At 42.9% G+C, this 13,489-nt stretch overlaps 1 protein-coding gene and 1 long non-coding RNA gene across 2 annotated transcripts in view; one reads left to right on the forward strand and one right to left on the reverse strand.

Moving 5' to 3' along the window:
* Positions 1 to 10,686: 10,686 nt before the first annotated feature.
* LOC138443250 (uncharacterized) lies at positions 10,687 to 11,973 on the reverse strand. Its single transcript, XR_011258042.1, has 2 exons — positions 11,486 to 11,973; positions 10,687 to 10,939 (listed from the first exon to the last, which is right to left on the reverse strand). It is a non-coding gene; the product is annotated as an uncharacterized lncRNA (long non-coding RNA).
* The window catches only part of KCNN2 (potassium calcium-activated channel subfamily N member 2), a 172,473-nt gene continuing 169,931 nt past the window's right edge, over positions 10,948 to 13,489 (forward strand). Inside the window, exons 1-2 of the mRNA XM_069595281.1 lie at positions 10,948 to 11,155; positions 11,991 to 13,270. Of these exons, the coding sequence (XP_069451382.1) occupies positions 11,134 to 11,155; positions 11,991 to 13,270 (1,302 nt within the window). The 5' untranslated portion in view covers positions 10,948 to 11,133. The remainder of the gene's footprint in view (positions 11,156 to 11,990; positions 13,271 to 13,489) is intronic.

Here is a 13,489-nt window from a genome sequence, read left to right on the forward strand (position 1 = left end):
AAATAATTCCAGAGAGTTCAGTGGAATTAACTTTTTATAGCAAAGTTTAGGAAATTTTTATTTTAGTTTGTCTAAAGTCCTCAAAGACCAGTTACTCCCATTAGGTAAATACTCAGCTACTTCAGTGGTAAAACTGAGCCCAATCTGTAGGTCATCTCTAGTTTTGTTCTTATCTGTATAAAAATCTGCTGGTTAGAATCTGATTCTGATGCAGTTCTTGCCCTGATGGTTACAACAACCATTTCCATTTTGGAAACAGAAACGTCAACAGAGGTCTAATTAACTCTGGGATGGTAACTTACCATCTTGAGTTCATGGACAACCAACACCAAACATTTAGCAACCTTGATTAAAGACCACAGTGGAGTTTCCTTTCCATGAAGCAAAACAAAGCAAAGCAAAAATTAAGTTTACATCTAAAAATTCAGTAATTCACTAATACATCAGTAAATAAATAAGACTTTGATTCTCAGATGTTTGCGTAGCCTCTAGGTTTTACTTTTTTCCACTAGGCAGCAACTTTATGAGTTTAACTTTAACTAAATATTAATTCAACAAACCCTGGACACCTCGCATGAATCGGACGCTAACTTAAACAAAGGGAATTGTTTGTTGCCATACAGGGAAATACAGAGGTGGGCATGTAAGAGACTAGGAAAGGATAGGTTCACGTGCTTGAGCTTTATGGACTTATTTCCTTTCTTTTTATTATATTTTAAAGCATATATTTATTGTATGAGATTCACCTGGGAAGCAACACTTAAAAGCTGCCCTTCATCGTCTCATCCACATCTGCACCTCAGCACTTACCACTAGTCCTGATGGTGTCTGTCCTATGAACTTAGATACGTCTCGTGTGTGCGTGTGTGCGTGTATGCTCAGTTCACTAGTCCTGATGGTGTCTGTCCTATGAATTTATATACGTCTGGTGTGTGCGTGTGTGCGTGTATGCTCAGTTCACTAGTCCTGATGGTGTCTGTCCTGTGAATTTATATACACCTGGTGTGTGCGTGTGTGCGTGTATGCTCAGTTCACTAGTCCTGATGGTGTCTGTCCTGTGAATTTATATACGTCTGGTGTGTGCGTGTGTGCATGCATGCTCAGTTGTGTCCAACTCTTTGTGACCCCATGGACTGTGGCCCACCAGGCTCTTCTGTCCATGGCATTTTTCAGGAAATAATACTGGAGCGGGTTGCCATTTCCTCCTCCTTGGGGATCTTCCTGACCCAGGGGATGAACTTGAGTCTCTTGTGTCTTCTGCATTAGCAGAAGGATTCCTTTACTACTGCGTCACCCGAGAAACCCCAGGTAGAAGCATGTAAGTATTATATATGGGATCATACTGTATGAATTGGTCTGTCATTTGGTTTTGTTTAATGATAAGAGTATGGGCGATAATTCTATAGGTTTTATTCATCCTCTACATATAGGACTTATTCACCATTTTAAGAAGAACTATTATAGGATGCCTTCATGGGTATTTATTTTATTCTGTTTTGTTTTCCAATAAAGGACATCATTGTAAATATATCTTTGTGCACATTTGCAAATATTTCTAAGGAATAGTTTTTTATTAGTGGACTTCTTAAGTGAAAAATATTCATTTAACATTTGACAGATTCTTGTCAAATTGGCTTCAAATAGGCTTTACCAATTTATACTCATATCTATGGTATATGAAAAAACTGGTGTCTTGTGTCCTCACCAATGCATTATACAGTATTAGTCAGTCTAATGGAAATAAACATCATTTCAATTTGTATTTCCTTGATTATTCAAAAGTCTTTTTCTGCTTTCTTGGGCCATTAAAATTTCATCTTCTTTGAATTGCTTGCTCATGTCCTTTGTATTAGTTTTCTACTCAGTTCTTTAGTTTTTCTCATATCAAATTCTTAAGCCTTTTAAAAAACATATTTCTTGATATTAAAATCTTCTGTCTGTTAAATATGACACTCATCTTTTTTTTGGTTTTGGTCCCTATGGATGTCTTGTGATGCTATAAGATCAAATCAGTTGTCTTTTCCTTTATGGCTGTTTAGTTTAGTCAGTTTTAGGAAAACCTTTCTCATGTTATGATCATGAACTATATTTTCTTTATTTTCTTCTATACTTCTGTAGTTTCGCTTCTTAAATCGAGTGCGCTGTGTTTTTAAAGATTAGTTCCGTCAACTACATAAAGAAGTCTTAGAAAGCTTCTCTAAACATTTGAGGCAAGTGTCTTTGTTTTTAAAAATCAAATAAGAAACAGTCCCCTGTCCTTTTAACTTCCTAAAGACATACTCTGTGTCATATCCCTTACTACATTCAAATGTGAACTCGTGTTCCCTCTTGTTTATTTCCTCTTCCGGTCTGCTGGGAATCGAGGCTTCTCTAGTTAGTCACCTGAAAACTTCATCCTTCTCACGTTTTCTGACCAACACTGAAGACTGTGAAACCATGACCCTCCTTAAACCTGCTATAATGAAGGCTGCTTCCTAGGAAAACTCAGACAGTCCCTTAAGGAAAAAAATGAGAAAAACAGAAAACAGATCATAAGGGCCTCCTAAGGACTATAAATCTAAGACAGACATAAGATATTTTCTTTGCCACTTGTTAAAGAAAGGGACAAAAGTGAAGCAAAAAGCCCTTCCTTGCCATATCTTGGTAAATCTAACCAAAACTGACTTCTCTACCCTTTCCCCTGGGTGGAGATCTAATAAAAAAATCAACACTCTGGCCTGCTAAGGTAGCAAGTGGCACCCCTTCAATTATGTCAGAATTTCCTACTTGTCGGTAAAATTCAGTTTTTAAATTGTTGTTCTTTTCTTTGCTGTTCTCTACAGTCCTGATCTTGGGATAAGCAAAATGCTAACATCTATAACAGGAAATATAAAAGTACTTTATCTTAGAACTCTGCTTAATAACCTAGAAAAATCTTTTTGAGTAATCTTATTTCAGTGGCTTAGTACACTTCATATTATACTTATCCTCAAGAACAAAGTGTTCTGTTCTCTACATCTTTTTTTTTTCATTATCTATGAGACCACTAAAAGAAACGTATTAAAAAACTGTTTTACTGAAGTATTTAATAAACTTAAACAAAAACATGACCTTTTCTTGGCTAGAGATAAAAACAAAAAACTCCATGAACAAATTAGTTCTTCATGTAAGAATGGGAAATGGGAATTTTGCATTCCCCTGAGTTAATACCCAATTCCGAGCTCCCCTAGACAACCATTCATGTGAGAGCTTTGAACGTTGGTTTGGCTTTCATTAAGAGGGCCTCTGACTCCCCTGATCTCTTTTGAAGTGAGCATTGAAGTAAGTCTGATCCTGGTGGTATAGTCACTTGTCAGTATCAAATGAGACCTCTGCCACCTACACAGTGCCTGCCTGGTGCTATGCTTTCTTGACTGCTGAGGCCTTTAAGATGTTTGCTTCAAACAGCCGGACCACGTGCTGTTGGTTGGGTGCAGAGTGTAATTTTGTTGCCAGCCCTCTAGCCTGAGAGTGTATAACTCCCCGAACTGCCACAGCTAACCTCTTTAAAAAGACTTTAGTCTCACCATCCTGTGTTTGCACTCCTTAAGGGGGATGGAGCTGGCTCATCACAGAGAACTTAATCAGTGGTCACAAGTGACCATGATGACTTATCTTCAAAGGATACTTTAGTCTTAGTTATTGTCTGCTAGAATCATATGATAAAGGTGATTTTTAACTGTAGAATTCAGGACAAAATATAACTGAGTTTTACTTATATGTAAGAGAAATTTACATTCCACAATTAAAATAAAAATTCCTCAGCTCATTTTTATTGAAATTCTTCTTGGATATTTATTGAATCATGATTCTGTTAGGATTTAAAAGCCATTTAGATAGTCTCAAAGAAGAAAGTCTGGAATCCTCAAATTCCTTAAAATGCATGGATAATATCCTTTCCTGGGAAATCCCATGGACAGAGCCTGGGGTCACAAGAGTCGGAGACAACTTAGGGACTAAAACACCACAATAGTAACTCGTGCTACTTAGGAAAACTTATTCCTGCTCCACTCTAATTTTATCTAATACTGCCTCAGCACTGTTCATTCTAAACTGATACTTTCATTTTAGCATTCAGTTATGTTTGGGAATGTCTCTTATCAGTTGTTAACTTTCTTGATATATCATTCACATAATATGAAAGTCACCCATTCCAAGTGTACAAATTAATGATTGTTAGCGTATTCACAGAGTTATGTGACTATTACCATGCTATGCCATGCCAAGTCTTTTCAGTCGTGTCCGACTCTTTGTAACCCTATGGACTGTAGCCCACCAGGCTCCTCCATGGGAGGAGGAGAATCCCTCCACGGGATTCTCTAGGCAGGAATACTAGAGTGGGTTGCCATTCCCTTCTCCAGGGCCCTTCTCCAGGGGGACTCCTCGACTCAGGATCAATCCCGAGTCTCTTACATCTCCTGCATTGATTGGCGGGCACATTCTTTATCACTAGCGCCACCTTAAAATATTTTTATCACATCAGTAAGAAACACTTTGCTTTATTTTTATCACATCAGTAAGAAACACTTTGCTTATTAATGAATCCCCATTTCTGCTGCCTCCTTACCCCCAGCCTAAGACAACCACTAATGTAACATTTTGTTTGTAGATTTGCTTATACTGGAAATTTCCTATGGATAGAATCATACATGTTGTCTTTTGTGACTGACTTCCTTTTACATTCTTCAAAGTTCCTCCTTGTTGTAGCATTTATCACGATTTCATTGCTTTTCACTGATGAGTAATATTCCACTTTAAAAATATACCATGTTTTATTTATACACGTACCAGTTGATAGACATTTGAATTCTTTCCAGTGTTTAGCTATTTAAATAATGCTGCTGTAAACATTTATGTGCAAGTTTTTGTGTAGATGTATATTTTCATTTCTCTAGACTATGTGCCTAGGAGTAGAATTGCTGGATAATATGCTAGTTTTAGAATTAATATTTTAAGGCACTTCTAAATGTTTTACAAAGCTGCTTGTACATTCCTACCAGCAATGTATGAGTGTTCAAATTTCACCATGTCCTCTCCAACATGTGTTATTGCTTGTCTTTCTGATTAAAGACATCTTAGGGGTTATGAAGTGGCATTATAGTTCTGATTGACATTTTCCTAGTGGCTAATGATGTTGCGCACTTATTTTCATGTGTTATTTGTCACTATTATACCTTCTTTTAGAAATGTCTATTCAAAGGCTTTGGGTTGTTTATTCTTTTCATGATCAAGTTTAAAGAGTTCTTTATATTTTGGGTACAAGTCCCTTTTCACATCTATGACTTGCAAATATTTTCTCCCAGTGGCAGAAAGTGTAGAGGAACTAAAGAGTCTCTTGATGAGAGTGAAGGAGAAAAGTGAAAGAGCCAGCTTAAAACTAAATATTAAAAAAAAAAAGAAGAAGATCATGGGCATCCGGCCCCAATACTTCATGGCAAAGAGAAGGGGGAAGAAGTGGCAGTTTTCCCCTTATTGGGCTCTAAAATCACTGGATTGTGACTGCAGCCTTGAAATAAGATGATTGCTTCTTGGCAGGAAAGCTATGCCAAACCTAGGCAGTGTATTGAAAAGCAGAGACATTACTCTGCTGACAAAGGTCCATATATTCAAGGCTATGGTTTTCCCTCATGTATGGTTGTGAGAACTGGACCATAAAGAAGGCAGAATGATGAAGAATCAATGCCTTTGAACTGTGGTCTGGAGAAGACTCCTGAAAGTCCATTGGACAGCAAGGAGATCAAACCAGTCAACCTTCAGGGAAATCAACCCTGTATACTCATTGGAAGGACTGATACTGAAGCTGAAGCTCCAGTATTTTGGTCATCTGATGCAAAGAACTGACTCACTGGAAAAAGTCTCTAATGCTGGGAAAGACTGAGGGCAGAAGGAGAAGAAGGCATCAGAGGATGATATGGCTGGATGGTATCACCGATGCAATGGACGTGAACTTGGGCAAACTTTGGGAGATTGTGAGGGACAGGGAGGCCTGGTGTGCTGCCATCCTTGGGTTGCAAGGAGTCGGACATGAGTGAGTGACTGAACTGAACTGATATTCAATTTGATTGGATTTTGTTGAGAATTTTGCATCTGTGTTCATAAATAATATCAGTCTTTAGATTTATTTTCTTGTGATGTCCCTAAGTTCAAGAAACTTTTTTTTTTTTCCTTGTCAGCTCAAATCTGTTGAGCCCCTCTAGTGAAGTCTTCATTTTGGTTATTGTACTCTTCAGCTCCAGAATTTCCATTTTATTCTTTTAAATAAGTTATATCTCTTTATTGGCATTTGCTGTTTGATGAGTCATTCCCATCATACCTCCCTTTAGCCATTCTTTAATTATGATACAGCACTGGGCTTGTGAACCATGCTTGTTCAGTACATTTGTCAACAGAGTGTTTTGAAATAGTGAGACAGGGATGATCACTTCCCTCTAAATAACATGGTTGTATATATGAAATATCATATATATATATGATACAGCTGTTTTACCTACCATAAGGTAAATTAGTTTGGCCAATATATATGGAAGAGGACAATGGCATGCAAACACCTGAGGAAAGTTGCGGGAACCCTGAGAAAGTTTTAAGCTCTGAAACAAACAGAACCGGCGTATTCCGTAATTGTGATATTTTCAGTTATACGAACCAAGAAATACCCAGAAGAGCTGGGAGCCAGGCCTGCTAGGTCCCTGCAGGACTGCAGACAAGTTCCTCCAAGTCACAGGGCAAGGAGCTTGAGCCTCTTTCTTCTCCCTTATTATGTAAAAAAGACAAAATGGACTCTGTTAGTGAGAATAAGTAGTCTTCACGGGCCTTCAGTTTTTACTGTGAATGTTGCCAAAAATGAGAAATGCCAAGGGTGCCAGCAAAGTCAGCAGAAGACTGTATCTGAAGAGACTAGGATCTGTATTTTTTAATATTTTTTAATTGGGCACCTTGGACCTGCGTACGTACAGCACTGCGGTTTTATCCAGTCTTGTATCAGAGCCTCATGAATTATTCTGTTGATCAAATGAAGTTAACAAAATGACAGTAGTTGAGAATCTCAGAATCCCAATCAAGCCGGGGAGGACATGTCCATGAGGTCATTCAAAGACAGTGAATGGTAATAGCCAGCTACTGCTCCTTGACTTTTAGTGGGGTGCCAGCCAGTATGAGCAGATAGAGTCAATAACCTTATCCTTCTCCTCTGCAGGAGAGGCTGCAAGGGTGTTAAACAGACTCACCAGACAGAAGACTATACTTGAGGGTTACCTTTTTCCTGCTACTCAGTAACTGCGTGACCTGGGGTAGCCCAGGTACCCCATTTCAGGATTATCCTTACCTGTAAAGCAGAAGTGATCATAAAAACTGCCCTGCCTTGGGGTAAGGGTGCTTGAGAGATGAAAATAAAATAACACATGAGAAACTGCTTTATAAACTAGAATGTGCTATTCAATAAGTCTTTCTTTATGACTTCGTAGCTCGAATATGTGTTTCTAGCTGCCCAGGTACATCTGTTTATATAATCCATAGATGATTTTTAAGAGACTTATCACAGGAAATAATTTCAACCTGTTCACCTATTTATTTATGTAACATCATTCAATTATACTGGCAAAACTAGTATAGCTTCTTTTTTTTTTTCTCTGCACAACTGAGACTTTTATAGCTATGGTAATTAGCTGAGACATGGTAGGAAGCAAGGATGAGGGTAAAACAAATTTGGAAATGTTAAGATGTTAATGAATAAGTCCTAACAGTATAATTAATCTCTGAATAATAGTGGTATTACTAAAAATTAACAAGACTGTCATCAATAAGCTCACTCAAGTCTTGATACTTTCTATTAATAATGTGGGAGCATAAAGAATATGATACACAAAGATATTTTACTGTTCTCTTCAAATGTACATTTCTTATGAATTGAGAACAATATGTGGTTTAAAAATAAGTGTTTTTTAATGAAATGTGTCAGTAAACAAAGGATTGTTGTTGTGCTGAGAGAACAACTCTGATATTTTCCCAAGTCCCCATTTGCATCAAATGCTAAGCAAACTATAGTTCAAAGAGGCTGTGGCTTGTTACAACTTCTGCGGTTGGCACCATCAAATAATTTACTTACCTGGGCAAAGACAAAGAAAAATCTCAGAAAAACACTTATTTTGTAGGTCGAAGAATCTCTCAGAGCACTCAATGTGGCAAACAGATGCCCTGGTGCCTGCATCAGCTGTTCTGACAGCCTTTTCAAATAGACCAGAAACATCGACATTCAAGAGTCCTGCTTTTTATAAGAAACAGAGATAGCATAGACTAGTAATTCCTGTGAAAAAGAGAATTAAAAAGAAAAAGAAAACTGTTGGCATAAATCTGCATAAAGTAAAGGATTAAGTGCAAACGACCCGAAGCTTTTTCCCAAGCCCCCGTGGTCTGGGAAAATCATCCAAGACCGTTATTAGGTGTTTGTGGAGTGCTTTGGGAGTGTTATATGTATGTGTCTGCTCACCAGCTTGAAATACGACAAATAAGAAAAAGCAATCTTTCTAACCCATAAGGGTAAACAAAAAGTAATTTTTATAAGAACATGACGCTAGAAGATAAAGGGCATTTAAATGATAGGATTTGAAATGTATTTTGTGGATGAGTATGACCTCTGGTGTTAAACTAGAGAAATTTCCAGCACTTATGTATCTTAATGACAGAAAGAGAAGCAAATGCAACTTTTTAAGAGCTTATTATTGGAGGTTGCAAGCCCTTGTATTGTGACCTTGCTTCCAACCTCTTTTTATTTCCTCCCTCTCTCTTTCCCTCCTCACTCTCACAAATAAAATGAGTATTTACTATGTGTGAAGTACTGTCCATGGAAAGAATATTATCTTTGTTGTTCTAACTACTTAACATGGTACATCTATAATCCCAATTAGGGAGAAAAATAGCAAAATGATGGTACACTATATGAAAAGTTTACATACAAGCTTGAAATCGGTTTGCTAATTTTACAAAGAAAAGAGGCTGATGAAAAGAGCTCCTTAAATGTGCCTCTGTCATAACCCAATAGTGTAAAATGTCCTAAACAATAATGTTATGAGGATTCAGACTAAAATAGAAACTTACTGTGAGATCTTGTCATTTTTCATCATCAAACTAATAGCAGATGATCATACTCTCCAAATGCAGGCGTTTATTGTCAAGAACATTTTTGGAGTGTGTGTGATAGATGATTCCTTGAAACAGAAAGATGATGAGTATCTGACCAACTCTTACCTTCGTCTCTCTCCAATCACAGTGGGTTTCATATTATTTCATGAGCTTCTCAGGTGCTGGCTAAGAGGAAGCACTGGTCATTTGAGTTTTGTTATTCTTCCGGTTCCTCATGTTATATGCCAAATCTCCATTTCTTTCTTACCTTGTGCATCCTTTCCTCCCAACCCTCCTTGAATGTCAACAGTCTTTGTTTCCACATGATTAAAGGGACTGCACCTAATCTTGTACTAGACAAAGTATGCAACATTTATTTCCCTGTTGTTTTGTTTGTAGAACTTATTTGAAGCTTTGAATTTGTTATATGAGAAAGTCAGTTTGACAACAAAAGATGCAGATATTGCTTTTTGGGGGGGCAGTCATTTTAAAAACATTGTAATAACTCTTGAGCCTTATATCTAAATCTATAACAGTTTAGTGTGGTAAGTTATTATATTTGGAGAGGGTATTGATGTAGTCTTTCATTTAAATTTACAAAAGGCTAATGAGAGTATTAATTTGCCATGATAAATATATTTGATGTATTTAAATTTGGAAGGATGAATCAAACTTTTTCACTTAATCAGCGCTGTGTACAACTAGAAGGAGGTCATATAATTCATTACGAAGTGAAAATAAATGTATTATGAATTTTGTGCTTGAGTTGAATTTTACTTCACACCAGAAGGTGAAAAAATTTTAATTTGGAAGCTTTTGTTGTAATTTCAAATTACTCGTTAGAATTGTTTTTAAAAGTCATGCTCACCACACAATTCATGCAGATGTACTCAGCTACCTCAAAGATTATATGAACGTAATAATTGTAAATGTGTTATTGAATTGCCAAAAATCATAATAGAATATAAAAATAAAATGCTGTCTCCAGCTTTTAGCCCTTCAAATTCTATTCTTGACCAAGACTACTGAGAAATGCACGTTCTCTGGGACTAAAAGCAACCCTCTCTTTTTTTTTTTTCCTCCTGGATTTGTTTGCTTGCTATGCACAAAAAAATTTAAAATTGTTTAACTCATGTCCAAATCCTAAAATGAATTATTCACTCCATAGCATTGAAACACATACACTCTCTTAGGAGCAGGTACCTTGTAAGCAACTTTAGGGCAGCTGCCGAGTAGAATATCAAGAAACTGGATCCAGCTGAGAATTTCAATTACCTAATGAAGGTGATCCGCTTTCACTTTAATTTCTTGGTCAGTCTAACTCTTTATAACGTCCATCATAAAAATAATGCTTTAAAATTACAATTTAAAAAGTAAATATTCAACTGGCCAGTGTATTTCATTCCATTTTCTGGAAATGGGGCTCTCAATTTACAAAGAAATACAAACGACAAACACGTAAGATGGAGCAGTAACAAAGAACCCTTGAAAGGTTCCCTTGCCGCTTTGTGATAGTGCAATATATCGCCTAAAAGGAAGACACATCACAGGAAATTTGTGAGACACAAAACGTAATTTTTATTGGTTTATTAGCAAATAAATATTATATCTAACTCGAGCAAAACTCCAGTACTGTCCTCAAGCAACTATTATGCAGCCCGAGTTCTCATTATTAATAATTTCCCAGCCAGCGAAATTGACTGACGGTGTGAATCAGCCCGCGCCAGGCCCCTCTCCATCCGCCGCTGCAGTCAGGCACAGAAGACGCTCGGTGTTTGCGCATCAGTGATCCGCCTTTGCTTTGTGTCTGTGCCGCAGGTGGGGAGGAGGAAGAGGAACAGAAGAGGAGCTGGCGGTGGCTGGCGGTGGCTGAGCATCCCCCAAGACCCTCAAGCAAGCGTCCTCTCCAAGGCAGGAAAAGCCCACGGACCTACCCACTGGGGTGGCCAGAGGGCCTGAGCGCGTAACCCAGGACCCGGCGGCCGGGGGCGCCAGCCCCTCATGTTCCGCAGAAGGCGCAAATGTGAGCGGCGGTAGCTGGGAAAGCCCTCCACCCCCGCCAGGGGGACCCGGGAAGCCCAATCCAGCTCCTCGCGAGGACGGAGGGGATCCCCTCCTCCGGCCCCGCCCCCATCCTCCCCGGCCCAGGCGCCAAGGCGGTTAACCCTTGCTGCGCCGCAGCGCAGTAGGGCGAGAGCACAGCGCAGCCTATCCCGACTAGCAGGCGCCGAAGCCCAGCGGCCGGGGAAGATAAGGGCTCAAGGGCCGCTTGGATCTCGCCGCGGCCAACCTGGGGCTCAGGCGCCGGAGTTCTCACCAAGCCCTGCTGCACTGGCTCAGCTAGCCATCAAACCTTTTCTCTCCAAAGTGGGTGTCCCCTCAGTTATTTGGCGGGTAGCTGGCAGCCCACTGTCAGCAGGACAATCAGGGAGACGTAAGCGTGGGGCGAGGGGGCTGTTGTTCCGCAGCTCTTAAGAGGCGTGCATGCCGGTGAAAGAGTGGCCCTGGGTTCCGCACCGTTCCCTCGCCTGATGCCCTGGCTGGGGTGGCCCAACGTGCTGCAGTGCCCGGGCAAGTGATCGAGACTGCACGTCCGGCAACAGTTAGGGGGGCAGTGCAGCGGGAAGGAGGGACGTCCCTACCTTTTTCCCCCTCACTGCAAACCCGCTGCACTCCCCAGCCCTCTTGGGGCTCAAGGGTGGTCCCCTATCACCAGCAAGTGGAACCCTCGCCCTGCCCCTGTCCTAGCCTGAGCACCCTAGGGTTTTCATCCTGCAGATTCCCCCCTCCCCATCTCTCTCTCACACACACATGCTCCCCTAAACCTCGCGCCGCAAACTCAGTCTTGGTCCCCGCAGGTGATGTCATGCCCATTGTTTTGGTGCGCCCGACCAATCGGACTCGCCGCCTGGATTCTACCGGAGCCGGCATGGGCCCTTCCTCGCACCAGCAGCAGGAGTCTCCGCTCCCGACCATAACGCATTGCGCAGGGTGCACCACCGCCTGGTCTCCCTGCAGCTTTAACAGCCCTGACATGGAAACCCCATTGCAGTTCCAGCGCGGCTTCTTCTCGGAGCAGCCACCGCCGCCGTCGCGCTCCTCGCACCTGCATTGCCAGCAGCAGCAGCAGAGCCAGGACAAGCCGTGCGCGCCCTTCGCGCCCCTCCCGCACCCTCACCACCACCCGCACCTCGCGCACCAGCAGCCGGGCAGCGGCGGCAGCAGCCCATGCCTCCGGTGCAACAGCTGCGCCTCCTCCGGCGCCCCGGGGGCGGGGGCGGGGGATAACCTGTCCCTGCTGCTCCGTACCTCCTCGCCCGGCGGCGGCGCCTTCCGGACCCGCGCTTCCTCGCCGCTGTCGGGCTCGTCGTGCTGCTGCTGCTGCTCGTCGCGCCGGGGCAGCCAGCTCAATGTGAGCGAGCTGACGCCGTCCAGCCATGCCAGTGCGCTCCGGCAGCAGTACGCGCAACCGCCAGCGTCCGCCTCCCAGTACCACCAGTGCCACAGCCTGCAGCCCGCCGCCAGCCCCACGGGCAGCCTCGGCAGCCTGGGCTCTGGGCCCCCGCTCTCGCACTACCACCACCACCCGCACCCGGCGCACCACCAGCACCACCAGCCCCAGGCGCGCCGCGAGAGCAACCCCTTCACCGAAATAGCCATGAGCAGCTGTAGGTACAACGGGGGCGTCATGCGGCCGCTCAGCAACTTGAGCGCGTCCCGCCGGAACCTGCACGAGATGGACTCCGAGGCGCAGCCCCTACAGCCCCCGGTGTCTGTCGGCGGAGGTGGCGGCGCGTCCTCCCCGTCTGCTGCCGCGGCCGCCGCGGCTTCGTCCTCAGCCCCGGAGATCGTGGTATCCAAGCCCGAGCACAACAACTCCAATAACCTGGCGCTCTACGGAGCCGGCGGCGGCGGCAGCACTGGAGGAGGCGGCGGCGGCGGCGGCAGCGGGCATGGCAGCAGCAGTGGCACCAAGTCCAGCAAAAAGAAGAACCAGAACATCGGCTACAAGCTGGGCCACCGGCGCGCCCTGTTCGAGAAGCGCAAGCGGCTCAGCGACTATGCGCTCATCTTTGGCATGTTCGGCATCGTGGTTATGGTCATCGAGACCGAGCTGTCGTGGGGCGCCTACGACAAGGTAGGTGCTCGAGCCCTTTGCCCACCGTTCCCGGGCCGTAGAGCCGGACGCCTGGTGGTTGGGGTGGTCGCTGGCGGGACTCTCTGCCTGCGAGTCCCTGACGATCGGAGATGTCCGCCGCGAGGGCGAGTGCCACTCCGACTCGCACCCTTAACCCTAGTCTGGAGAGGAAGCTTTTCCGCGCGCAGCCAAAGTTCTGGGAGTGAATGCCCTGCCAGT

The sequence above is a fragment of the Ovis canadensis genome, chromosome 7 (genome assembly GCF_042477335.2).
Source record: "Ovis canadensis isolate MfBH-ARS-UI-01 breed Bighorn chromosome 7, ARS-UI_OviCan_v2, whole genome shotgun sequence".
NCBI lineage: Eukaryota > Metazoa > Chordata > Mammalia > Artiodactyla > Bovidae > Ovis > Ovis canadensis.